The sequence below is a fragment of the Sceloporus undulatus genome, chromosome 5 (genome assembly GCF_019175285.1).
Source record: "Sceloporus undulatus isolate JIND9_A2432 ecotype Alabama chromosome 5, SceUnd_v1.1, whole genome shotgun sequence".
NCBI lineage: Eukaryota > Metazoa > Chordata > Lepidosauria > Squamata > Phrynosomatidae > Sceloporus > Sceloporus undulatus.
In genome coordinates, this window is record NC_056526.1 from 165,153,808 (window position 1) to 165,181,722 (window position 27,915).

A 27,915-nucleotide genomic window follows, 5' to 3' on the forward strand; every position below is an offset into this window, starting at 1 on the left:
CAACGTTTTACCAAATCCCAAGCCTGTGGGTACCAGGATGAATATATTAAGCCAGACCAGTTTGTACTTGGAAGTGGGATTTGTACTGAGTAGTTCATGGAAGTACATAGACTACACTACATTATTAAAATACATAAAAGTGAGAGCTTCCAGCAAGTGTCCTCAATAAAGTGTTGAGCTGGGACTGGAGATCCAAGCTGAAGTTCCTGCTCTATTATTATTCCTTTAGTTGGGGAAGGTGAAGTGAGTAAGAACATAATAGTTGTCTTAGATTAAGCTGAGATCTATCATATTTAGCCCTTTGCTTTGGGCAAGAGCTGACCTACTGCCTCTCTAAAACTCAACAATGATAGCATGGATAAAAACAATCTCCATTTTCACAGCCTTTTCTCCATTGCCAGGTTATCCATCCCTTTTCCTCCATCACCTGGGAGAGGAGGACTGTCTCTTAACACGAAGCTTCCACCACCCACCGACCTTCATCTCTCTCTCTTTCTCTTTCCCATAATACAATTTCTTTTGGACCTCACAGGACAATTGTGAAAAATAGTGGCACTTTATAAATTTTATACACTATTAAGATATTTTGGAGGAGGCGAAGGCCTGACCCAAGACAGTTTTGTACCTGCACACTCTTTTTTTCCCAACCACTTGAGTCAAGGTTTGCAACCTCCAAAGCCAGCAAAGTGATTTGGGAATTTGTGGCACCTCTGCTCCTGGTAGTATTCGTTACTGTAGTAGTAAGACCAAGATTTCCTTTATTGTTGCTGCTAGTATGTGCCTTTAAGTCGTTAGGGACCTATGGCGACCCTAAGGCGACCCTTTCACGAGGCTTTTTTGGCAACTGTCTTCAGCAGAGGCTTGCCTTTGGTACTGCCATCCTCTGAGGCTGAGAGAGTGTGACTCACCCAAGTCCACCCACTTGGTTTCAGTGGCAGAACCGGGATTGAATCCCTAGTCTGCAGACTCATAGTCCAACACTCAAACCATGCTGGCTCTCCCAAGATTCATAACTCCCTAGGTCTGCCCCCCTGCCTCATGGTAGAGCCGGCCTTGTGAAAACCAGTTTCTGCTGGATTCCCTCTGTCCTGTTGGAATGTTTGTGGTTGGGTAGAAAGAGAAGGCGATGCATCGAAAATTAAGGCGGTTTTGAGTTCTAGATGGCTATTGTATGTAAAACTTAAGAGGAATCTCCTGAACTGAGTGAGCTGCGAAGTACTGAAAGAGAGGAAGGAGAGGAAGGCAGGAAGGATGGTCGAAGGATAAGCCAAAAAAAGGGTCGGATTTTAGGGTCGCAATAGACCGTTGTGCTAAATACAAGGCAGGCTTGACCATATGCATATCTCCCACTCCATCTGATCGCCTCTAATTCATCTTCTGCTCCCTGAGCCAGATCCTCAGCCATCAAATCCCACATTGCTCTCTATGGCATTACCTGTGACTCCTGGTGTGTGTGTGTGAGTGTGTGTGTGTACACACACACCATGGGGGGTTCTCCTCCTCCTCTTCCTCGGCCCTTAATCTATGGGCCCGTTGGCAGATCGACTGGGGCGGGGAGAAACGTGTTTAACGAAAGCTTTAACCGTGAGCAGGAATATCCTAATGGAGCAATCCGATGTCTTTTTAATCCTCTCTAAAAAGCTTTGTCGCCTTCCTAATATTGACTGAATGGGTAATTAATGGCTCTTCATCTAGGCGAGCCACCGGTAATCCAGGAGAGGCGAAAGGCGACAAGACAAAGGTTTTTATTTTAAAAAATAAAAAAGCAACAAGAGGTCTATAGCCAAAAGGTCCAAAACAGTCACTTAGCCCAACAGAACCAGACAGGGGCTCAGAGGAGAGAGAAAGGGAGGAGGAGGGGGGTTAAATTAGGAAACACCCCCTGCGCCATCAGAAAATAATCCTCTTTTTCGTTGTCTTCCTCCCTTTTCCACCCAGTCCGTTCAGAGGGGGAAGGGTGGCTTTGTTTGTTTGGCTTTTGCATTGGACCATGGCACCTTTAAGAACAAATTAGTTCTCCTCTACCTCTGCCAGCGACTGAGAAAACAGAAAGGAGAGACTCTGTTTATTCCCGATTAATTAACCACCCCGGAAAGTGACTGAAAGGAACACCCACCAAGGACCTTTGGAGAAGGAAAGAGAAAATGGCTTTGGGGGGGGGCAACCCCCCCCCCCGCGGATCCTGTTGACCCAGGAGCCAGATTTGAACCAAAAAGGTTTTATCTAAGAACGACAGAAAAATTATGTTTCTTTAGGAGAGGTGGGATTCAGTCCCACTGAAGGTCCTTTTGTGAAAAAAAACACTGGAGATAAGCGATGTCAGTAAATCCGAAATTGTCGGGAGCAGGTTTAGACTTTCGTTCTGCGGGAGCTTTGCTGGTAGGCAAAGGGACCGACTTGATCCAAGAAACCATTTTTATCTGTCATCTCCGAGGGATACCCAATTTTTACCTAAGAGGAGACAGAAACTTTGCTGTTTTACTCATAAAGAAAGGCAGTAGAGCGTTCAGGTTGGAAGAAACAAACCAAAGCTTGGGAAATAAAAATCCGACTTCTTGTGGTGTGCCTTAAAGTCATTTCCTACTGTTTTCTTATGCGGCTTTCTAGGTTGTGCAGAGTTGTGCAGAGACACTTTGCCTTTCTCTGAGGCTGAGAGAGTGGCACGTGCCCAAGGTCACCCAATGAATGGCCATGGCTGAGCCCAGATTTGAAACATGGTTTCCAGAGCCATAGTCCTATGCTCAGACCATTACATCGTGCTGTCCTTTCCCAAAATCCCCCAGCTAGCATTATGTCTGGGGAGTTATTCACATTGTAATGTTAAAAATAACTTTCCCAAGCTCTGATTTGGGCAACACATTTTAATGCAACCAGTATCTGCAAGAACTCTTTGGAAGTCGTCTTCTCTTCAGAAGATGGATGAATCAGAGGGTCCTCAAAATGGCCTCGGGGTTCAAATTATCTGTCACACCGCACAGTTTTTGCACTCTGAACCAGTAGAAACAAACGTTGAATGGATGGTGCTCTAAAGCGAAGGTAGATATTATTGGTTCAATGGGTCTAAGGCAAACATAAGATTTAAGACAGTATGTGCAAAAGGCACAAAATCAATAGTCCCTGTCTCACTATACTGTTATAGCACTTTGATACCTCTTTCACTGCCACTATCCAATCCTACAGAATCCTAGGATTTGTAATTTCGTGTAATATTTAGAATAGTCTGCTGGAGAATTCTAGTGCCTCACCAAAGTACAAATCCCAAGATCCCATAGGAAGCAGCCATAGTCCCAGAATATCCCGGAATTTTAGTCTGGCTTTTAGCTCTTAAAGTCTGGGGTCTCTTCTTTAGCTGCTTTTCTTTAAGGAGTGCTTTGGACATGTTTTAATTGGTTTTTAATTATTGGTTTAACGCTTTTAAAGTGTTTTTACTAATTGCGCATCCCCTCTGGGATCCTGTTGAGTCGAGAGAAGTGATAAACAAATACCTTAAATAAGTAAACTAACAAAAGGTTGCTAAAGTGATATTAGCCAGCATGGTGCAGTGGTTTGAGCGTTGGACTATGACTCTGGAGATCAGGGCTGGGTTCCCAGGCGAGCTTTTAAAAACCCTCTGGGTGACCTTGGGCAAGTCACACTCTCTCAGCCTCAGATGGCAAGGGCTGTCCCTCTGAAGAAACTTGCCAAGGGAATTCTACGGCCATAAGTCAAAAATGACTTGAAGGCAAACAGCAACAGCAGCAGCAGCAGCAGCAGCAAAGTATTGTGTGAAAGAGGCCCCAGTCTGAGCATCCCCAAATTCAGTTTGTGTGGCTAACATATATTTAGAGTAGACCCAAGGCTGGTGATGGGTCAAAAGCCTACATGGGAAGGCCTCTTCTTAGGTGTGTTTGCTGTTTCTCTGTGGCGCATTGAGATCCAGAGGTGGGTCTTGTAGGGCGTCTCCTGGATTCCTTTCTGTCACGGTGAGGTTAGTCTCCTAAGCTGTTTTGGCACAATGCTCTTGGCAGTGGCTTTCAGCTGAGGCTTCAGCCTCGAAGGCAACCGAAAAGGAGGGGCCCAAACCCTGCGGGAAAGCCTCCTGCGCAAGTCCATGAAGAGGTATTGGGAAAGAGGGCCGCTGCTTTCTTTATGACTTCCGCCCAAGTTCGCTTCGGATCAAGGGCTTTCCCTCCCCCAGTAGATCTCTTCTGGGAACTCTCCCTGCCACGCAGTGTGGCTAAGACTGGCGCCGAAGGTGCCCCCCTCCCACATTGATACATTCCAGCCTGAAGTCATCACAGTCCAGCTTCTGGCTCAGAGCTCCAGATCCGGGACCTCCAGGCATCTAGGAGCAACTTGTCGGGAAACAGAAAGCTGGACATTTGGCTGGCATCTGGGTAGTTGGCTCGCCACTGTCACATTTTAACCTACCCCATGGTCCTGCAAGGAAGGGGAAATCGAGGTTTACAAATGCTTCAACTGGCCCAGCCAGCTGGGACTTTTTTTTTTTTTTTTTTTTTTGTACTTTTGAACCCAGGATTTTCCAAGACAAATGGCAACCCTACTTGTAGCACCCTCAACTCACCATGCAAGGTTAGCAATGTCTGTGGATTAGGTAGCATCTTGAACTGAAGGTGCCACACGTAGAGTTGCCATTTGTCCCAGAAAACCTGGGAAATTCCAGATTTCAGGGACCAAAAAATGTCCCAGCTGACTGAGCCAGTTGAAGCAGTGAAGTTGGATTTCTCCTTACTTGCAGGAAAATGTGGCAGTAACGATGAAGCAGGAAAATGTGCAAGAAGACTGGCACTGATGGGAGCCCTGCAGGCTCAGGTTGCTGCTACGCAGGTCTAGCATTGCTACCTTATTCTTCCATTCCCTTCCTGCTTCCTCCCACAGGCCCAGAAGGCAATAAAGGAAGGCAAGCCAGCAGAGAAGGCCTTGTGTTGTTCAGTGATTGTGTTGGTGACTTTGTTGACTTGAGTCTAGAGCTGGGCAGCATGGTGGACCTTTGCTTCTAAACAATCTGGAACTCCCTTTGCTCTCTGGGGCTGCTTGGAAATTCCCTTCACACCAACTTGGGGGATGGGGAGAAGGAAGGAAAAGAGGTCTTAGCTTGGTACTGGTACTGAGGTTGAAACGTAATGGTACAAAAAGTGCCATTTAATGTGTTGAATTTGCATAACCAGAATGCAAATTAATAATGTGCATAATTATAATCACTTGCATAATATGCAAATTAGATTCCCAGATATGAGGGATTAGAATATGGCAACCCTAGCAGCAATGAACTGGGAGATCATCGTTCCCCCTGCTGTGCTCCATGCCAATGAGAACCAACATCGTTTAAGGTTAACAGAGACAGAGCTACACCTTAGAGCAGTGCTTACCAAACTTTGGTCCTTTAGGTTTTCTAAACTTCAGCTCCCAGGATTCCTCACTTTTGGCCGAGCTGATGAAGGGGCGTCTGGGAGTTGAAGTCCAAAACATCTGGACTACCAAAGTTTGGGAACCACTGCCTTAGAGGTTCAGCTCGAACTCACTGAGTCTGCCTAGCAGGGTTGTTGTAAGAATAAAATGGGGAAGGGGATGAGAAGCAGATTGGAAGAAAGTTGAGATTTCTTTTAAAGTAATAATAGATTCGTTATTTAGCAGCACAACACTATAACTATCCCCATAACTATTGCTCTTACTACTAATACTCCCCCCTTCCTCCTCCAGTCAATTTTGAGGAAGGACGGATGCAAAGCAAACAAACAATAGCCGAAATCCAATTATTGGTTCCAACTCGAGTAGTCTCATTGAATCGGTAAAATTTACATCAATGTCGATTTAACACATTCCGATTAAGTCAGTGGGTCTCCTATAGCTGGGAGGATGCTACATTTAGGTTTGGGACAAAGAGTTATCACTATTATTCTAATTCCACTTCTTGCTTACTGCCTTCTGGATGAAATAAAGGGGCACCTAGTCGAAATTTGCTAAGGACCCCTGCCTTCTTTGTCCCTCACAAAATTCAGGCCACAAACTAATGAAGACAAAATATCAGGCTCTAATCCAAATCAATGGAGCTAATTCAATTTAAATCTTATTTCAGTGTAAATCGACTGGGGAATGAGCTCCGTTGTACATTCAAATGTTTGCCATACCTGGACCTGGGTCCATCTGAAAAACGATCGCCTGAGAATCGTTAGTCTGTGATAATGATAATAGAAGTGATGCCTTTTATTTATTTTATTTATTAACCACTATTTGCTTAGTAGTATCGGCTATTCCTGATCAGTTATCAGTGTGTATCGCTTTGTTGTTGGTGGTGTTGTTGTTGTGCCTTCAAGACGTTTCCGATTTATGGAGGCTCTAAGGCGAGCCTATCATAGGGTTTTCTTGGCCAGATTTGTTCAGAGGAGGTTTGCCACTGCCATCCTCTGAGGCTGAGAGAGTGTGACTTGCCCAAGGTCACCCAGTGGGTTTCATGGCCGAGTTGAGAATTGAACCCTAGTCTCCAGAGTCGTGGTCCAATGCTCAAACCACTAGGCCGCTACCGCTATGTCTCTGATATTCTCAATGGTCCCAAACACACTGCAGAAATAATCCAGTTTGAGACAATTTTAACTGCCCTGGTTCGATGCTAGGGAATCCTGGGAACTGTAGTTCTGTGAGATAGCTCTGGTGCCACAATAAACTACAATTCCCAGGATTCCCTAGCACTGAGCCAAGGCAGTTACAGCAGTCTCAAACTGGATTATTTCTACAGTGTGTCTTGAACCAATGTCCTCCAAGATCTAAGAGTAATAGAAACATTGCTGGACTAATGGACTTGGTTTCCAAGAATTCTGGGGGGGGGGGGGAATATAGTCCTTGAAGAGACTGCAGAACAGTCTCCCTATTCACCGTGACCCCTTTTGTTTTGTGATAACTCGAATACCACAGAGATGGTCCAGAGAGAGAGAGAAAAAATGGAGTTGAAATTTGAAATAATCAGTGGAGAAATGGCTGGCTGCGTAGAGAATGAATTAGTCACAAAGCGATAGATCCCAGATTCAGAATTCCTTCCTTCAACCCATTTTCCTTCAATCCATCCTTTTTTTAGCATTTCCAGGACTAGCCATGAATGGAGGAGGCACGCTGGCCATGGGATATTAAGTACCCAGTGCCCAAACGTTGGCTTAGGGATCCCATCTGGGGCGAAAGGCAAGATATAAAATAAATATGAATAAATAAAATATGTAAATAAATAAGGGAGAGAAGCCCTGGCTACCTGTATCCGAAGCCTTAAGAAGTTCTGACTTGAAGGAAATGACGCCTCCGTGTCGCCTATCCGTCTTTTCAAAAATATTAAACGCCTATTAAACTCCTGGATGAGTGCGAATCGGGTTGAAGCCTGAGGCACGATTCTATGCCAAGTTATTCTGCGCAAATTTCTGCGGAATGACAGCTGTCTTGACCTGTCGCAAAAGAGAACTTTCTGCTGACTCCAGTCTGCATCCACACTGAAGTAATAATCCGGCTTGACACCGCTTCAACTGCCCTGACTCAGTGTTATGGAATTCTGAGAATTGTGCCACAACAAACGAGAATGGCCTGCCATGTGCCTGAAGAAAACTCTGGAACTTTAAAGAGAAGGAGTACTTCCTTCATTGCACACCTCTGAAAAAGTTACCTTTTTAACACCTCCATTGGATAGACCAGAAAGAAACTAGGGGTGGATAGGGAACTGTGAAGGAGGAGGAGATGGTAGGGCAAGTTATGAAAGAACATATACAGTCCCTACATGTGACAGAGGAAAAGAACTAGTGGTTTGAGGGCTGAACTAGGACTCTGGGAGACGAGGGTTCGAATCTCTGCGCAGCCATGGAGTCTTCAAAACCTCCTTTGAAGAAATCTTGCCCAGGAAAACCTAGGATAGAGTAGCCATAAGTCAAAAGTCCATTTAAAGACCCGGAACAACACAAACCATGAGAGGAAACACATGCCTTGATGAGCACCTTTCCCTATTGATCAGAGAGCTGACTGGTTAATTCCAATTACACAGCTCTAGGAACCTAAAAACTTCCATCTCATTCGTGATTAAAACAAAATGAGCAGAGAGGTTCCGTTGAAGCTAGGAACTGTTTCCCAGCCCACCACGCATCTCGAAAGTGATAAAGCACAGGCTTTATTCACAAAGGATATGGGCTCTTGCCTACTGGTTTAGCTAACTCATAGATAAATCAAATGGATTTAATCCAGTTCGAGCTAAGAATAGGATTTAGGGTGTCATATTCTACCCTTAATGTTCCCAAAGGCACCAGATCCCATTTTATCTGAGAGATTCATCCAGCAGGGATAGCTCTGGTTAGTATACGGATGGGATACCACTCCAAATGCTGAAGGCTATATTTCAGAGGAAGGAACTGGCAAAACCAACTGAGTATTCCTTGTCTTTTTAAAAAAAACTTATGATATTCATTGGGTCAGCATAAATCGTCAGGCGAATTGAAAGCATACACACATTTTAGCCCTGTAAGCCAGTGTGGTGTAGTGGTTTGAGCACTGGACTAAGACTCTGGAGACCAGGGTTCGAATCACCGCTCAGCCACAGAAACCTATGGGATGATATTAGGCAAGTCACACTCTCTCAGCCTCAAAGGAGGACAAAGGCAACCCACCCCCTTCAAACATATCTTTCCAAGAAAACTATCTTTATAGGTTCTCCTCAGAGTCGTCACAAGTCGGAAAGGCCCACAACACCAAGAACAAATTCCATCCCTGACATCCGCAGGGAACAATCTTCTCAAACCCTGGAGAAGTGCTGCCCTTCAACACAGACAATAGTGAATGCATGGGCCAGGGCTGCAAAAATTGGCCTGATAAGCTATATGTCCATCCCAGAAACCTTCCTCAGTAGGACCACCTCCAGGTAAGATGCTTACTCCTGAGGAGGTGGTCCTACTGTTCTGGCTGATGGGATGCCTTCCAACTAATTCCTAAAGTGCATCCCAGCCAACAGAGTAGAAGATCTAATTAGACTTTCTCGTTGTTGCTGTTGTTGTTGTGTGACTTTAAGTCGTTTCCGACTTTGGTAACATAAAGGTGAACCTTTCACGGGGCTTACTAGGCAAAATTTGTTCAGAGAGAGAGAGAGTTTGCCTTTGCTTTCCTCTGAGGCTGAGAGAGAGAGTGACTTGCCTAAAGTCACCCGGAGGGTGTCCATCTCATTCCTGTGCTGCTGGTTGCCTCAAATAAAACGTCTTTGAAGTTTAAAGAGAGAGAATGCCTCCTCTATTCCACGCCTTTAAAAAGTTTACTTTTTGAAGGACATTTCCCAGAACTCCTTCAACAACATGGGAATTCTGGAGGTTGTAGTCAAAAAATAACTTTGTCGACCTCTGCCCCCTCTGAGCAGGTAAATCCAGCTTCAAGGAGGCTCTGCCAGTAGGGCAAACCTTATCACATTTTATTGCGTGGATTTATCTACTTATCAATTTCATCTTTGTCGCGTCGAGTTCCGCACCAGATTGTGCCTCCTAAACATTTTGTCTGGATTCTCTGCGTCTTTGTGTCTGGTCTTCAGCCCGGCAGGAATCAAAGGAGACGCTGGATGGATCTCCCAGATAAAACGGGGCTGCCCTCCCTTCCTTATCTCCTGAAGACGGAACCTTGACAGTCCCCACGTAAGGAAACACCCGAATCGCCGCATTGCTTCACCAGGTCGCTCCATTTGACTGGGCCCTCTTCCTATTCCGTCCTTTATTTAGCAGAACACTTAATCCAGCGCTGGCCTATTTAAGAACACATTTCGCTTTGATTTCACTTGAAGGATCTCCCAAGCTCCTTCAATCGACATCAATGGGATCAGCTTCCGAACAACTTTTGATCCAGGGCCACGAAAGGGTGTGTTTGTGCGTTTTCGGGTGGCTTATCGTCGACTCCCACTGCCCATAACAATGAAGGCTCTTGTTTTTGTTTTAGATCACAAACTCTGGGACTTGGATCCCAGGCAAAGTCTTAAAGAAGTAAGTCTCATTGGACCCGGTCGGGCTTACTTCTTCCTAACTACCTGTAAGGTTGATCTATATGGCGGTCACTTAGAAGTGGTTGATCAAACTCTGAATCGCCTTGTCATAGATGTCCGGTCCATAGTCCATTCATTCTGCTTCCTTCCTATCTTGGAATCCTTATGATGTAAAGGAATAGGAGCCACACTTAAACTCACTTCAAAGGCAGGAGTAGTTACCTCTGAAGGCGCCATCCCTGTTTCATGACATATTCAGAATTTAAAAGGAGTCCATAGACTAATCCCTTTGAGGGTGGAAAAAAGACTTCTGATCCTTATTAGTGGCGGTGGGCAGCGGGGCAGTAGTTGTTCCCAACTGTGTGTGTGTTGTGCACCTTCAACTTGGTCCCCCTCCCCCCCCGATTTTTGACGACCCTTAGGCCATAATTATCATGGGGTTTCCTTGGCAAGATTTGTTCAGAGATTTGCCATTGTCTTCCCCTGAGGCTGAGAGCATGTGACTTGCCCAAGGTCACCCAGTGGTTTCATGGCCGACCTAGGAATGAGCCCTGGTCTCCAGAGTCGTAGTCCAACGCTCAAACCATTAAGCCATACAGGCTTTAATACAAATACAAGGAGCTGGTTTTGTGACAGCAGAGGAACAGCAGGTAAAATCCAGTGGTTCAACCGAACTCCAGTGGTTCTATGGAATCAATGGCTTCCATAAGTACCATTCATTCTAGGCGATGCTGCTAACCGCTGGAGATAAATAATGCTTTTGTTCCTTCTTAGAGAAAAGTTGGACCCGCTGGATCGATGGGGCTTTCACAATCCTTGACTTTCCAAGTTCTGCTCATTCAGTGAATCTCCTTTAAGACTAACCATTGCACCATCCTCTGTTCCCACTTATAGTAGTTGTATTTATTTTTTATCTTGCCTTTCTATCAAAATGGGTCCCAAGACAGTTTGCAAATTGAAAAAAAAATAAAGAACAATACAGCTAAAAACCTTTTTATTCCAAAAGTCTTTGCCTATAAATGGAAGAACAACAAGGAGGGACCATTCTACCCTTCCTGGGAATGGAATTCTAAATCTAGGGAAACAAATAAGGTCTTATGTGGTGTCTTCACTATCCATGCCTGAGATGATAGTGGGACTGAGAGAAAGAAAGGTCTTCCCAACCAGACAGGCTCATAGGGAAGATATGGTCTGCCAGATAGCCTAAACTTGAGCCATATATGACTTGGTAGGCCATCTCCAGTACTTTGAATTGTTCCTGGAACTGTTGTAACAGGGAGTAATTTAGTCCTTGTAACCTGCCCTGTAAATACTCTGGCTGCAGCTCTTTGTACTACCTGAAGTTTCAAAAACCTCTTCAAAAGGCAGCCTCATACGGAGGGAGCTAAAATAATCCAAACGTTGGCTCTAGTGAATCAATGAAACTTCTATACGTGTTGACCTGGTAAGTCCAGTTCATTCAATGGGTCTACTCTAACTGGGACTAACCTTTGGATCATTTGCTTTTCTCACTTAAAGAGCTGGTCCCATGGAATAGATGGGGCTCCAATCAGCCTTGACTTCACACCTTCCATCCATTCAACATTCAACATCCATTCTTGTTCTTATGTGTCCAAGTCATTTCCCCCTTATGGTCAAGTCATCTCTGGTTTATGTAGACCCTAAGGCAGACCTTTCACAGGGTTTACTTGGCAAGATTTGTTCAGAAGGGGTTTTCTATTGCTTTCTTCTGGGGCTGAGAATGAGACTTGCCCAAAGTCATGTCAACCAGTGGGTTTTCATGGCTAAACTGGGATTCCAACCCTAGTCTCCTGGAGTCTAACACTCAAACCACTACACCACTCTGGCTCTCTTTTTCTGGTACTACAGATAGACTAACCCTGACCCAGAGACATTTCTCCTCCCATGTAGACAGAACCTGTTCACTAGGAGCCTGCGGCACCCCCAGAAGAAAACAATGGAAAACTCCTTCTGAGGGTCTCCATAAATCGGAGATGACCTGACCATAAGGGGGAAATGACTTGTGGAAAACCCATTAATTGTATAGGGTTTTCTTAGGGGAGGAAGGCTCCCTGGCCAAGCTAGGATTCGAACCTGGGTCTCCTAGAGTCCTAATCCAAGACTGCAACACCTCACTGGCTCTCTCAGGTCTAGCCTAGTTGGCATTAACTATTAGGTTTCTCCCAGGGAGTCCTAGAGTCCAGATTTCCCTTCCTTCCCTTCCAATGTTCTTTCAGCCTTGCTTCTCTATCTAGCCCTATATAACTCAAGGGTGGTGTAGGTGTGGGCTTTGTATTTCCCCCCCTGGTTCTCAGGCTGCCAGGATTGGCTGTCGGCTCTCCTTCTGAGCGGCTTCCATCGATTAGGAAGGGTTTGGAGGGATTTGCGTGAAGTGTGAACCCCCCAGTTAGCCCCGGGAGGTTAAGGAGAAACCGGGATATGATTAGTAAACAAATTGCGCAGAAAGGCGCTGGGATTCTTATTGACTTACTGATAGGTCATCCGCTGGCGGTGTTGTGGGAGAAACTATTTACTTTACACATATACTTTATGATCTTGGGGGAATTAGAGGAAATTCAATAAGAAAAGGGCTAGAATCATTTTTTTAAAAAAAAACACCCCTATTTAAAAGACTTAAGCAAATTAGGGTCTTATCAGATTAAAATCCACTACAAATGTAAGAGTATTGTCTCCATCCCAACGCTGTGGGGTCTATCGGAGGCGTGGAGTTGCAGTGGCGGAGAAAGAGAGACTTTGCCAAATCTCAGGGATAAACCACGTCATTTAAACATGGGATAATGAGGAGAATGTAAATTAATTTGACCTTCTTTACCAACAGCCTCTGCTAATCTAATATGCAGAGTTTAACGGTAAATCGGTAAGACTGGAAGAGGAAAGAGGTAGGAGAAGAACAGCTCAGGGACCAGCTCAAAAACAGGGCTGTAGGGAATGAGGTTTATTGTGAAGAGGGACCTGAGACCATGATTTATTAGCATAGCAGCTTGTCTTGGGATCAACCGAGCCGAGACTGTCAGAGCGCATTCCGAAGATCAGTTAACACGGGTTAGTTATAGCTAGGTCTTCAAGAGCCGCGGTTGTTCTCCTTTCCGATTTATGGCTACCCTACCATGGGGTCTTCTTAGCATGCTTTGTCCGAAGGGGTTTGCCACTGCTTTCTGCTGAGGCTGAGAGAGTGTGACTTGCTGCAAGCTTGTGGTGGCAGCAAAGCTCTCGGAGAGAGAAGGCTAAATGTTGTATCTCACAAAACTATAAATCCCAGAATTCCATAGCACTGAGCCATAGCAGTTAAAGAGGTGTCAAGCTGGACTATTTCCCCCCTGCAGCCTTGGTATTCATTGGCGGTCTCCCATCCAAGTACTAGCCCTACTTAGCTACCAAAATCAGACGGGCTCTGGTAACTTTGGGGTATTTGGGGTTATTTGGGGCATCACCACGACTCTGGGCTCGTTATTCTGCATTAATTAAAATGTAAACAAAAGAATGCAATGTTTTTAATACGATTGTCTAAAACTGGATGAAGGAGAGGGAGGGAGAGAAAACAATGTGAAAATTGCTAGACCTTTGCAGGATCCGTTGGGTCGGACCTTGGAAATCGATTTCCAGGAGGTCTTCGATTTAGGTTTTGAACCCGGTTGTCGGTCAACCGAGTAGTCTCTCCATTTTATTATTCGGTTTTCCCAACCTGTTGGAAAGCTTGCTAGGCAAAAACCGCAACCGATTCTATTTTTGCTACCGTCCGCCTTGTAACACAACACCAGACCTTAAGGAAGAAAACCAAAGAACCCTGACAAATCGCCTTGTGGATACTACCTTGTATGTGACTGATAGAAATGATGTATTAAATAACAGCCTTGTTCGTAGTGAAGTGAATTAATCCAGCAGATGGGTGCATTGACACTCAGATCATATCCGTAACAAAAATTGTCCGTCTCGTTTTCAGTATATATCCGTATTGTGATATCATTTTCAATTTTTGTGAGAAAAAGAGAAACTGAGAGTTAATCTGGTTTTTAATGGGGGATGGTTTAGTGGGCACTGCTTCCTCACTGCAGAAATAATCCGACTTTAACTGCCATGGCTCCATGCTATGGAATTATGGGAACTGTAGTTTGTTTGTGGCACCAGAGCTCAGTTTTTTGATTTGTTTTGTTTTTAGTCTTTTTTAGTTTTTTGATGTGTCGGGGGGGGGGGTTAAATCTGCATCCACGCAGCAGAAATAACCCGGTTTAACACCGCTTTAAGTGCCCTGGCTCAATGCTATGGATTTCTCCGCTCAGGTGCTGCGAACAAACTTCAGTTCCCACAATTCCATAACATGGAGCCATGGCAGTTAAAGTGGTGTCAAACCGGGTTATTTCTGCAGTGCGGATACAGCCTGGGTGACCTTGGGCGAGTCACACACACTCAGCCCCAGAAAACCTTGCGGAAACGACTTGAAGGGACACAACAACCACAACAGCAACAAACGGCCGAGCTCCGTGGTTCCAAATGATACTATAATGGCAGTATCGCATTAAGCAGTTTATTGACACAACATCATTGGGTATTTGTATCGATTTTGCCTTTCTCTCACTCAAATTTCACTTAGTGGAATTAGCAAGAATTACTAAGATTGTAGATTAGATCAAAGAATGTTATATTTCTAACAAAAACCTTTGGAGATGATTTTTTTTTAAAAAAAAAAGAAAGAATTGACATTGTAAAAGGCCCATTAGGACGCGGCGTTCCGGGGATGACAAGTTAATTTTAGAATGTGTTTGACTTAAAAAGTGAAAAATGAGGGGCTGGTTGGATGTTCTCCATAATTTTTCGGAAGTGGATCTTTCGGAATTCAGTAGGACTTAGGTTTCAAAGCCGTCGGGAGCTTTATTTGCGAATGAACTGCCGGAGGACTGGAATGTCAGGCCCTGAACTAGAACAACGTCAAACAGAAAAATGGCTGTAAAGCTGTGGCTGAGAGGAGGGGGGAAAGTCTGAATGGTAAATGCTTTTATAGGCCTGTCTATGGTGCTATTATCAATTTTCTGTAAAGTAATAGGAAATCTAAGGTTTGCCTCTTTGCAAATGGAAACAGCAGTGTTGGCTTCGGCGAAGGTACTATGTATAGTTTGGTTTTTATTCCCTAAAAGAAAAGAAAACAGTTCGGAGCCATTTAAACATTTGTTGTGTTAGGAAAGATTTCCCAACTCTTTCAAGCGGTAATATCCATTTAAAGTCTTTTCTTTCCTTTTGTCTGGGGGCTTTTTCAAAGGAAACTTTTTCCTCCTGATCTGAGTTCTCAGCCTTTGCAAATAAAACCTTCAAAGATGTTGGATGACTATGTTTCTCTTCTACCACATTTGCCCCTGTCTTTTTAATGTAGCAAAAACAGTATATTTTGGTAGTTAATGAGGAAATTTGCCAAAACTCTTTTGAACACACAGGCGTCGTTGTTTCCTAAATAGAATATTTAAAGTATGTGCTATGTTCTAAACTGCGGAAATAATCCGGTTTGACTCCACTTTAACTGCCCTGGCTCAGTGCTATGGAATTCTGGGAATGGTAGTTGGCTGAGATACTTCGCTTTCTCTCTCAGAGATCTCTAGTATCGCAACAGGCTACCAATCCCAGGGTTTTACAGGTTGGAGCCATGGCAGCTAAAGCGGTGTCAAACTGCATTGATTCTGCAGTGGGGCAGCAGCCTGTGTGATCACTTAAACGGAGCTCTAGTGCCATAACCAACTGCCATTCCCAGAATTCCATAGCATTGAGCCGGGGCAGTTAAATTGAAGTCAAACCGGATTAATTCTGCAGTGGGAATAATGTGTAAAGAAAAAGAAGAAGAAAAAAGCAAGACTCCTGTCGCCTCCATCGTGCATTTCTTGCTAGGTCCCCTATTTAGTTACCCCCCCCCCCTTGCCTGACTTCCAGAGCCAGCTTTTCAGATAAGACCCAGACCGAGCTGGAGAAGGGAAGCAAATGCCAAAGGCAGGAGCTGGAGCCTCCGATAGGTTGGGCTTCTGCAAAACCCTGATAGGTTGAGCTTCTCTGATAACCCTGATAGGTTGGGCTTCTTATAGCCTTGGCGAAGGCGTCCTGCTTCCTGATTGGCCGCCTTCCACGTCACTCGGGGCCGGAGCGGCGAGTGTGGAAAGTGGGGGAGGCAAGGAGGGAGGGGGCCCGGTGATATCATTGCCCCGGGAAGGCCGCCTCTGGGCTTAAGACGTTCGGAGGACCGGGAAGCGGCTGAGCTCGGTTGCTGCTGCTGCTGCGGATCGGAAGGCTGTGGCGGAGGCAAGAGGAGAGAGGGAGCCTTGGGCTGGAATGAGGCAACGCTGCCTGGGCAAACTGAGCTGAGGAGAAGGAAGAAGAGGAAAAGGAGGAAGAACCCTTTGCTTCCTTCTGCAGCCGCCTCCTCCGCCTTGCATCTACTCGATCCCAGTAGATCTCGCGTCCCGGAGCCGCCTCCGGCCCAGAGAGTTCAAAAGCAGCCGGGGAATTAATTCATGGTCGGTGAAGTTGGCCTCGAACGGTGAAGTTGGCTTCGAACAGATCGAAGGGGAGGCGAAGAGGAGGGCTCCCTGCCTTTGGCCGGAGGGGTTTCTTCGGCCGCCGCTGCCTTTGGCTCTCCGAGGCTCATGCTGGCCAACCTGTCACCGCCGCCGGGGGACTTTAGGGGGGGAGGGCGGGGGTCTCACTTTAGCCCCCGGCTCCAACTGGACTGAAGCCCTCTTTGCCTGAGCAGGGACTTCTCCGCCGCCTCTCCGCCTCCTCCTCCGCCACCGACTGCGGCTGCATCCTTTTCCCTGTCACCGTTCCAGATTCACGTGCATCACCACCACGGTTTCTCTCCGCCCGGGTTCAACGGCAGGATCAGCCCCCGGGCTGGCTCTCTTGTCGCCCCATGAACTGCCTGAAAGAGACCCTGAGCCTGGACCGCTTGGGAGCCGGGAATAAGCTGTGCTCCCCCTCCCCTTCCTCCTCCTCTTCTTCTTCTTCCTCTTCCGCCTCCTCTTCCTCCTCCTCTTGCCATCATCATCATCACCACCACCACCATCATCCCCAGCCGTCCCTGGTCATGGCTTCAGCCCTGACCCCCGGCCAGCCGCGATCGGCCTTGGATTCGGCCAAACACCACCGCCTGGAGGTGCACACTATCTCCGACACCTCCAGCCCTGAGGCCGCAGGTAAGCCAGAAGGCAGCTCTCTCTCCCTCTCTACGGCCATTCCTAGGGCTCGCAACTGTCGGGGTCCCTTCCCTCGCTTCCCATCGGGGAGGCTTTAGAAAGCAAAGAACTCGGAGGCGGGGGCTAGAATAAGATCCCGATCCTCCGCCGTTACCCCGGGATTTAATAGCGCCACTGGCTCCTTTGATATCCGTGGCTTTGCTATGGGGAGAAAGGGGCCTGGGAGAGAAAGGAGTGGACCCACCTGAGAAGGTGGCACACTCGCGGCGCAAATTGCCCCCCAGTTTAGCCAGATCGCGTTGGTAAAACGCCACTAATCACCGATTCATAAGCAAAATATCCCTAACCACCTCGTAGTGCTCAAAGATACAACCGTGTTAGTCTCTAGAATCAGTATGTTGAAAGATCTTGTAGCACCTTTCAGAGTCATCGAAAGAAAGAAGTTGGCAGCCTGAGCTTCCCTAGACTTCAGACTAGTAATGCATCTGAGGAAGTAGGCTTAAGTCTGCGAAAGCTCAGACTGCCTGATTTCTTTCAGTGAGTCTCAAAGGTGCTACAAGAGCTCTCTACACCACGTAGTACATCCGTCATATACAAGTCCAGGGCACTCTATCATCCTGAAACAGCAAGGTTGGAATAAATGGGTTCTGAATGGGTTGAACCTCCTCGGTTATGCTCAAGTTCATTTCCAGATCAGTAAACCTCATGGAACATAATGAAGGTGTTTCAAGTGTAACATCTGACACTTGTTCCAGTTGAGTCAGTGGGACATATTTTGGAATAGCTGGTGGGCCATTCATGTACTCACTAAACCAGGTAGTCTCATTGAATGCAGCGGGGCTTCCTTTTGAGTAAGGGTGGGCTGCTAGATTGCAGTCATATATTGCCTAATTGGGGTTAAATCCTATTCAATTGAGTGAGATTAACTACCAAGCAAACCTGGCTAGGATCAGCTCCCGTTATATCCAATCCAAGTACTTCAGCCTAAAGTTGAAGTCCTATACCTGTCGAGAGTTAGTCCTTTTGAACTCAGTGGGTTTACATCTGAGAAGATTGGTCTACTTAAGGCGATCTGAGATGTGAGGATTATGCTGCCTATTCTTAAATATCTAGATATGTCTTCTTTTGGGATGATATAGAGGTAGGGCATCCAGAAATTAAACCAAATTAGTATATGCTAACCGGCCTAATATCCTACAGGGACTAGATCCAGTCTGATCTTGAAAGCACCAGGAGGGTCAGCCCTGGTCAATACTTGGATGGGAGACCACTAACTAGATGTTGTAGGTTATACTTCAGAGAGGGGAACTGGCAAAACTACATCTGAGTATTCCTTGCTTAAGAAAAATCGAGTGAAAATCCTGGGGTTGTTATAAATGGACAGGAGACTTGAAAGCACATATATGATGAATAGGTGGGTTAAAACTGGCTTCAGCTGAACACTGATACAAAGCCACTGAAAATGATGAATGCTTCAGCGGGGGCTGTAAATCCTCTTTTCTAAATGGTGTCAGACCATTTACAGTCTATTTACAGACAATGTAAACGTGTTGGGATGGCGCCCTTTAACTACAAGGGGGATTCGCGTGTTCTTGCGCAAGTAGACAGATCTGTGCGTCTCATACAGCGATTCCTAAGTATAAGCACTTAATAGTAAATTATTGCGTTTAAATGAGACATTTAATACCTAGTAACCAGGGCTTGGACTGATGTGTGTGTGTCGGTGTGCAGGTTTCAGTATTCATGCATTTATACCGAAACAGATGCGACATAACTCATTCCCCTTGAAAGCTTTTATACTGAGTATATTGCAGAAAGTGTGACAGAACAGCGTCGTACCTGTCAATTACAACAAATGCACAGAGATCTATATTTCAGCACAATGAAAGTACACACTTTGGAGTGAAGGTGTGTATGGGGACAAGTCTGAATCCCTGTCACACTAACCGGTAAAATATTGAATGCTCAAGTCTTAAGCACTGTTTAAAGATCCGAGTTCTGCACCTGCGTTTTTTAGACCCATGTTTTGGGGAATTTCCACAACCACAAGGAGATTGTCTTGAGATAGTCTTAATAATTGAAGCATAGTTAATAGTTGCGGCATTGGCCCCGATTTGGTGCACACCTTTCAAAGGAAGAGCATACACTAGTAAAAGGGAGCGCTTGTACTGGGGTTGGTGCACCTTTTTCTCGTAAAAGCCCTTAATTTCCTGGATGCTTTAGAATTTCCCCTTCCTCCTGAAGCCAAAACATATTTATTTCTTAACTGACAACAATCGTGTTTCTTCCTTCTGCGTTGTTCCCCATGACAATCCCAAAACCAGCTGATAAGGACTTCACAACAGCACCAAGGCACACGCCTCCTTTGCATGTACAGGATGGCAGCCTTTGGATGGGCCTTGCACACTCTCACTTACAAACGATCCCTTTGGAAGCGAATTTCCTTGAGTTCAATGGGGAAGGGACCGAGAATAAACGCTAGGTGTGTTTCCTCTTCAAAAAGCCCCATGATTATGTGGGGCAGTGGTTTGAGCATTGGGGGTTACAACTCTGGAGATCGGCTTCAATTTTCTGCTCGGCCATGGAAACCCACTGAGGCGACTTGGGGCGAGTCACACACTCTCAGCCCAAGGAAGAAAGAAAGAAATCCTGATAGAGGTTTACCTTTGTTGTTGTTGTTGTGTGCCTTCAAGCTGTTTCGTGGGTTTTTTTTTTTCTTGGCCCTAAAGTTTGCTCATAAGTCAGAAACGATTTGTAGGCAGGCAACTATGTATGTTTTTAAACTGTATGGTGTTTTTTAAAATCCCTAAAGGGACCAGATCCAGTCTGTTAACAATGTTGTAAGCCGCCCTGAGTCCCAGTCTTGGCGGGATATAAATAAATAAATATAACAATAACAATAATAACTTAACTCCTAAGCTCCGGGATTCTAAGGGGCCCCAGTATAGGATAGAGGTCTCTGGATCGCATTTTTTTTTACCCAGTCCTAGGTGTGGGTCATGGCGCCGACTGCGGGCGTTGACTGGGAAGCCAGTAGGCCTAGCAGAGGCTGCTTGGGGCCGATCCTCTGCCCTGGTCCTCCTCGCCCCTCCTCTTCCTCCTCCTGGGTTCAACCTCTCTTCAATCCCCCCTCCCCCCCGCTCCATCCGCGGCGGGCTCTTGACTCGCCTCTCTGTCTTTGTATTCCGTCCCCCCCCCTTTCCCCCCTTTTGCAGAGAAGGACAAAAGCCAGCCGAGCAAGAATGAAGACGCGGGGCCCGAGGATCCGTCCAAGAAGAAGCGGCAGCGGCGGCAGCGGACGCACTTCACCAGCCAGCAGCTCCAGGAGCTGGAGGCCACTTTCCAAAGGAACCGCTACCCGGACATGTCGACGCGGGAGGAGATCGCCGTGTGGACCAACCTCACCGAGGCCCGAGTCAGGGTAAGGCCAGGCAGGGCAGGGCAGGGCAGGCGGGACAGGCCGAGGCACGCTTTCCTTTGGAGGAGGAGGAGGAGGAGGAGGAAGAATTCAAAGACATAGCCGTGTCAGTCTGTAGAATCAGTACGTAGCACCTTTGACTCACTGAAAGAAAGAGATTGGCAGCAGGAGCTTTCCTAGACTTCGGTCTACTTCCTCAGACGCTTTATAGTAATATAATATACAGAGAGATCTTGTAGCACCTTTGAGACTGACTGAAAGAAAGAGATTGGCAGCGTGGGCTTTCGTAGACTTCAATCTACTTCCTCAGATGCTTTATAATAATATAATATACAGAGAGGTCTTGTAGCACCTTTGAGACTCACTGAATGAAAGAAATTGGCAGCGTGAGCTTTCGTAGACTTCGCTCTACTTCCTCAGATGCATTGGAGGAGGAGGGTGGTTTTCTTCATTTTTCCCTTTGGCTTCGGTGCAGCTTTTTTTCTTTCTTTCCCCTCCCTGGCATCTCGGGAAATGATGGATGGCCTCGGTTGGGCACCGTGTTCGGAACGAGAGGCGAGCCAGGAGGAGGCTTGGCAGGGAAGGCGGCCAAGGAGGCGAGTTCCGACGTGCGCCAGGGCTCCGAGTTCACCAGGGACCTGCCCTGTTTTGCCTTTCCCTCCTCCCTCTCTCTCTTTCTCTCTCCTTCTTTCTCTCGGGTTTCACCACCATCATCACCAGCACCGCGGTGGCTGCCTTCTCTCCGCCCTCCTCTCTGCCGAGATTTATGGCTTCCATCAAAGTGGAGGGGGGGGGATCCGACAGGATCGTGCAATTCCAAGGAAGGGAACCGAGATGGTGGAATTTTTTTAAGGCTGCATTCGCAGGGCAGGAACTCGGTTTGACACCGCTTCCAGTGCCTTGGCTCAATGCTATGGAATTCTGAGAATTGGCTTTTGTTGTGGATCCAGAGCGGATTGTCAGAATTCCATAGCATTGAGCCAAGGCACTGGAAGCGGTGTCAAACCGAGTTATTGCTCCGAAATCAGGCAAATTGAAGAAGGGATCCCTCGGCCCCGTTTTTTAAGCATTTACTCTGAAGGAAATTTCCTTGGGATCAGTGAGAAAGAGAGGAAGAATTAAGCGGACCTTTAAAGTGCTTAGGGTCTGTTGAATTTCAAAAGAGTAAACAGGACCCCTTTTATTCTTCCCAGCCTTAGACACACCCTTATATTAACTATGAGGATGTGGCGAGAAAACGAGGGAAAACCTCTAACTTGGGGTTGCCGAGGCTCATGGAGTTCAGTGTGTTTACTTTTGAGCCAGTTTGAGACCTAGGTGTAGTTAGGAAATGATTCTCTGTAATCATTTAAGAAAGAAAGCAATGTAAGAAAGCAAAATAATCTATGAGACAAAGAGAGGGAGAGATGCACCCGTGTAAATGCGTTATGGAATAACGTGAGATGTCCAAGTGACTTCCTTTAAAAATGCCCAACCCTGCAAGACGGTTCCATAATGCATTTTAATCAAAACACTTGGAATTAGGCCCATGGTAAGAATCTTCTTCCGTTTACTCAAAAACAAATCCTGTTCCTTTCAGCATATTTTCTTAGAAGTGTGTCTTAGGCCTAGATCCAATTGTAAGGTTAGATTTGTAAGAAATATTAATGGCTCTTTGCTTCCATCAAGATTATCGCTTTAAAAAACAGAGCGGTCCCTGTCTATATTTTACTTGGTTCAAAACTGCTGGACTTAAGTTAGCAATGCTTAGTATAGAAGTGAGCATATTTCTCAGGAAAGCCGTTTGTAACGTTTGGTTTGATCCCAGTAAAATTGTGACGGCGGTGTGGTCTGGGGTTTTTAAAAATACACCCGCAGGACCTTATGCCTGGTGTAATGATCGAAAATGAGAGAACAACACAATGGGATCTGATAGGATCTACAGTTTTTCACTCATAGGATATTGACTGGGAAGGCAGTCATGCTGAGTTCAGAGTGGTTTGTCCCCAAATAAAAATCCGAAGCACAGCGTGGTGCAAAAAGAAAGGTACAAAAGTAAAGCTGTTTTTATTCAGTTTTGAACCATTTTTAATCACTGTGTACAGCAACCTTGAAATACAAACACGTTGATTTAATGCGTTAATTTTAGGCCTAAATCCAATTGCTAGTCCCAGCTAGAATTAGTCCCATTGAATGGAAAATCAGCTCATGGGATCAGTTCTATTTGGGATTGGAAATTTATTTATTTTATTTAATTGGATTTAGGGCATCATTTCCCAATTGAAAAGAGTAGCATGGAAGTTTGTCTGTCTTCTGTTCTGCGTGGAAAATGAGGAATGCTTGAGATATAAGGAGCAATATAGCAAAGTATAAAAGTATAAACCAAGATTTATTTAGTCTCAGAGGATCCCGGTTGTGTAAGAAGTATGCTTAAAAGCTTCGGCTTGTCCCTCTGGGCGATAGAAAAGGGATCACTTCCTAATTTACATGTGGAAGATGTGGAATGCTTGAGATATATGGGGCAATGAAGAATTATAAACTAAGATTTATTTAGTCTCAGAGGATTGTGTAGGTTTCTGCAGCTTGGTTTGGTTGGGGGGGGGGGAGGAATCGAGGGAGGGGAGGGGACAGACCGGATTAAAAGAGAGATTTGTAACCTAAAACAGAGGCTGTGTCAACAAAGGAGGAACCCTGCGCCGGTTTGAATCCACATAATAACTTCGCAGACGAAGGGATGTGGATTGGGAATGGGTCGCACGCCTCGGCCATTGTCTAACCCCGCCGAGGCGCTTCCCTTGAACAAGTCGGGAAGAAGGGAGACCTTTGCCAAAAATTCAGGAAGACAAGGGGGGAGTAGCGAGTGGATCTGGCTTGGCTTTGCAGATGATTAGCACATGAAAGAAGCAGGCCCCTTCCAATAAGCTGGCGAGGGAAAGATTTATTAGGGGGTGCCCACTTCCCTATCCTTTGCATTGGCATTTTTTTATTTGTATTTTGCCCTGAAGGCTGAGCGAGCATTTTAGACATGGCAGAAAATAGGAAAGAGGGCTGGGATGCGACAATTCGGTTCTCTTTGGTGCAGGCACGTCTCGTTTGGACTTTTTTTTTAAAAAAAGTGATTTATTTCTGGTTTTGGAAAGAGTTGGAAACCTTGCCATTTGGAGGCGGGTAAAGAGAGGCTCTCTCTCTTTCTCCCCCGCCCCAGCCAAGGACAAGAGTGTGAACAAAATGGAAGGAGGGCGCCCAACTCGGGTGGAGAGAGCAAGAGGCAGATATATTGGACGGTTTTTTGGCCCGGCGTCAAGGCTTGTTGCAAACTATCGGAGCAATCGGGCTACAAAGGAGGTTTCCTTCTCTGGATAATAATATAATAATAAGTTTAATTTATATCCCGCCTCTCCAAAAAAGGATCGAGGAGGGTTACAACATAAAATAAAATGCCTAAATATATACATAACGCAATACATAAATCTCCTTACCCCCGTCGGTCCAATATCTCTGCCTCTTGGTCCACAAACAAGTTGCATTTTTATTTATTTATTTATTAAATTTTATTAAATTTTATTTTGGACGATGCGGGGAGGATTCTCCACCCAGGAACCTTTTCCTTCGGCTTAGTACCAAAGGCGCTCATTTTGTGAAGGTACATTTCGATTTTTCCCCTCTCGCTCCGAGTATAAAAGGCGGGAGGGGACGTGACTCCGGTTTTACTTAGGGCTAAGCCTCCGGATCTCTGCGGGATCAAAGCAAAATATTTTCAGTCCCGTCCTCTGCTCTTTTGCACAGCCACTTCAAGAAACCTTTAGTCGGTAGGATTCCAACCTAGGACCCAACCTAGGAAATTCCCCATCAAAACATGGATGTTCAGAGCTATAAGGCCAGAGCTTAAGTATATCGCTTTGGAAGTAAAATCCCGCTGAGGCCGACTAAACTGTCTCCCAGCGATTTGCAGTGAGGGGAAATAAAATAAAAGAGTAGGTTGAAATACAGGAGTTCAGTTATGGGGAAGGAGCAGTTTTGGACTAAGGATTAGAGAAAGAAAGCCTTGCACTCTTGGTTTGAACACCCATCCTAAAGGTTTTTTCAAAACCTCCCAGGAGCCTCCTCGTGGTCCCTGAGTTGGGCAAGAGGTTTATGGGACTCCCAACTATTCCTGAGGTGCTTTCTCTGATTCTGCGGATGTGATCTTCCCAGTAAACCCTGGCAGGGTCGCCGCTTTCTCGTAAATGTCTACTTTATGGTTCTCTTCTAATTTGTTTGATGGGGGAGGCCTCTCTTGCTTTCGATGAGCCCCGTGGTTCTTGCAATGGATGAAGCCCCTTGGCTCGGGGTTGGTCGCCCACCCACCTTTCCCCCTGCCCCTCCCGTGCTTTGCCCGCAGGGAGCTGACCTGGACGACAGCTCCAGGGACCTTACGATGGCGGTTGTTGTTTTTGCGCGGCAGAGAAGCTGTTACACCACCTCCGAGAGGGCAGAGCTTGGGAAAGTAACTCAGCTTTCAAAAAGATTTAGGAGTTTACTAATTGTATTGGATTTTATTACATGTCTGGGGGGGGGGGGGGATTCTGAGAGCAGTGGCCAGGGAAAGTAACTTTCCTAAACTCTGACCTCTGGAGGGGGGGTAACCCAGCTTCCAAGAGGATTTCGGAGTTTATTACATTTATTATTATTATTATTATTATTATTATTATTATTATTATTATTATGTTTTATTTATAAAGCGCTGTAAATTTGCTAATTTAAACATATTTTATTACATGGCTGTGTGTGTGTGTGGGGGGGGGGGGGAGAATTCTGGGAGTAGTGGCGGGAAAAGTTACTACACACTACTCCCAAAATCCCATCCCACCACCCAACATAGCCACGTAATAATATCTGCTAAAATGAGTCGGTTAGGGGATTCTGGGCGAGTAAAAGAGACGAAACTGAATGGGAAGCTGTGTTTGGTGGGCGCTTCTCTCAGTGAAAGGCTGAGCCAAAATTGCTCAGAATACCCTACCCTCTTGGGCTACATCGACACTAGAGAAATAACCCGGTTTGGACCCGCTTTAACTCTTTCTGGCTCAAAGCTATGGAATTCTGGGAGTTGGAGTTTGTTGTGGGGCCCACAGCAAACTCCAGCTTCCAGAATTCTAAAGCCTTGCGCCAGAAAGAGTTAAAGCCGGGCCAAACCGGGTTATTTCTCCAGTGTCGATGCAACCCAAGAGCGTAGATTTCTGGGGATGCTGGGGGTTGAAGGCTGGAGGGGCAGCTGCGTTGGGTATCCCCCAAGTGACCAAGGTGTCCTTTGCCCATGTCCCCTTCCCCGGTGCCTTGCAGGTCTGGTTCAAGAACCGTCGGGCCAAGTGGCGGAAGCGAGAGCGGAACCAGCAGGCGGAGCTGTGCAAGAACGGCTTCGGGCCGCAGTTCAACGGCCTGATGCAGCCCTACGACGACATGTACCCGGGCTACTCGTACAACAACTGGGCGGCTAAGGGCCTGACGTCGGCGGCCACGCTCTCTACCAAGAGCTTCCCCTTCTTCAACTCCATGAACGTCAACCCGCTCTCCTCGCAGAGCATGTTCTCGCCGCCCAACTCCATCTCCACCATGAGCATGTCTTCCAGCATGGTGCCCTCGGGGGTGCCCGGCTCGGGCCTCAACAGCCTCAACAACCTGAACAACCTGAGCAACCCGTCCCTCAACTCGGCCGTGCCCACCCCGGCCTGCCCTTACGCCCCGCCGACCCCTCCCTACGTTTACCGGGACACGTGTAACTCCAGCCTGGCCAGCCTGAGACTCAAAGCCAAGCAGCACTCCAGCTTCGGCTATGCCAGCGTCCAAAACCCGGCCTCCAACCTGAGCGCTTGCCAGTATGCCGTCGACAGGCCCGTCTGAAGGGAGGCAGGGCAGAAGGAAGGCCGGTCCGCCTCGTCGGGGTTTTGTTGTCGTTGCATTCAGAAGCAAAACATAACCATCGGACCTAAAGAAACCAAGGGACGGAGGGGGGAAGCCATGTCGCACACTTCTGGACCCCCGACAGCAGGCTCCCCTTCCTTAAGGACTTGAGCCGTCGAAGTCAACCAGCTTTGAGCATTTGGTTTCCCCAAAAGAAACTTTTCCCAAATAACATCGGGAGGCAAAGAAAACCCAGCACTCACAAGGAAGACAAGAAGGAAAGGAAGGGAGGGAGGGAGGAGGGAAACCACTGTAAAAATCGCCTCCTTTCCTTTGTTTTCCAAAGGAGCTTCTTCTCCGGCTCTTGTTTTACTTTTCATTGACAATGAAAGCGTGAACCGCAACAGCAACAACAAAAAAGTATTTCCGACTGCTACACAAGGACATATATTATAAATATATATATAAATATATATATATATATATATATATATATATAAATGCGGACAACCGTTTGACTGGATATGGTATGCCCCTTTTCATCTTCCTATAAGCTTGTTCTTTTTTTATGTTTCGCTGTTGTTACCATTCAAAAAGGAGACACACATACACACAAAATATAACAACGGGAAAGGATGTATATATATATGGAAATGTCAAAATTAATTTTATAAAAAGCAGTTGTTAGTAATCTCTCTCTCTCTCCACAGTGTTTTTAAAAAAGTTAGGCTTTTAAAATAAAGCATGTTACACAAGAGATTAGGGTTGGGTTTTTTTGTTTTGTTTTGTTTTTTTCCTTTTATTTTCCGTTGTTGTTGTTGTTTTTGTTTTTTCCGCTTGCGAGCAAGGGAATGTATATACTAAAGGCGACACTGTATGTTTCTAACATATTATTATTATTATTATTATTATTATTATTATTATTATTAAAGAAAAAAAAACACAAGTCCCATTGTGTGAATTTCGGTTTTAGAATAGTACTTCTGGTGGATGCAATGGTGACTCTGAAACTGCAATGTAAAAACATACCCTGTGTATAACATTTCGTATAATACTAGTGTTTTTTTCCCTTTTCAGACAGCATTGGAAAAAAATGTGTTTTCTTTCATGGGAGTAAAATATACAGCATACCGTTTTGGTCTGGATTTTTCTTTTAACGAGCAGAATGAGCCAAAGGCGTTGTTGCTTAAAAGTGGCTGAAAGAAAGATGAAGCTTAATAACCTTACTTTGAGAGAAAAGATCTCTTTCTTTCTTTTCCCCAGTAACAAAAGTCCCCTGCGACTAGATAATACAAAGTTTCATTCTAATAAAAAGACAAAAAAGGGGTGGTGGTAGTTAATGGTGGGGGAGGGAACACTATAATTCCCCGGAGGAGTAAAGTACAGGCTTCTGCTGCCTGTAATCCTTGGAATCGAGTTGGTCCTGAGCACAATCCAGCCCTACTCAGCGCTGCAGAGCCCTCTCTACTTTCCCCTGGAGA

At 45.9% G+C, this 27,915-nt stretch overlaps 1 protein-coding gene across 3 annotated transcripts in view; it reads left to right on the forward strand.

Moving 5' to 3' along the window:
• Positions 1–27,569, forward strand: part of PITX2 (paired like homeodomain 2) — a 48,862-nt gene extending 21,293 nt beyond the window's left edge. For 2 of the 3 annotated variants that reach the window (XM_042470154.1, XM_042470155.1), the window contains 2 exons: positions 20,376–20,581; positions 25,877–27,569. In XM_042470154.1, coding sequence (XP_042326088.1) covers positions 20,376–20,581; positions 25,877–26,434 — 764 coding nt within the window. In that variant the 3' untranslated portion in view covers positions 26,435–27,569. Of the gene's footprint in view, positions 1–16,025; positions 17,161–20,375; positions 20,582–25,876 lie in introns of those variants that run through there. The other variant, XM_042470153.1, reaches the window with a different exon arrangement.
• Positions 27,570–27,915: the final 346 nt, after the last annotated feature.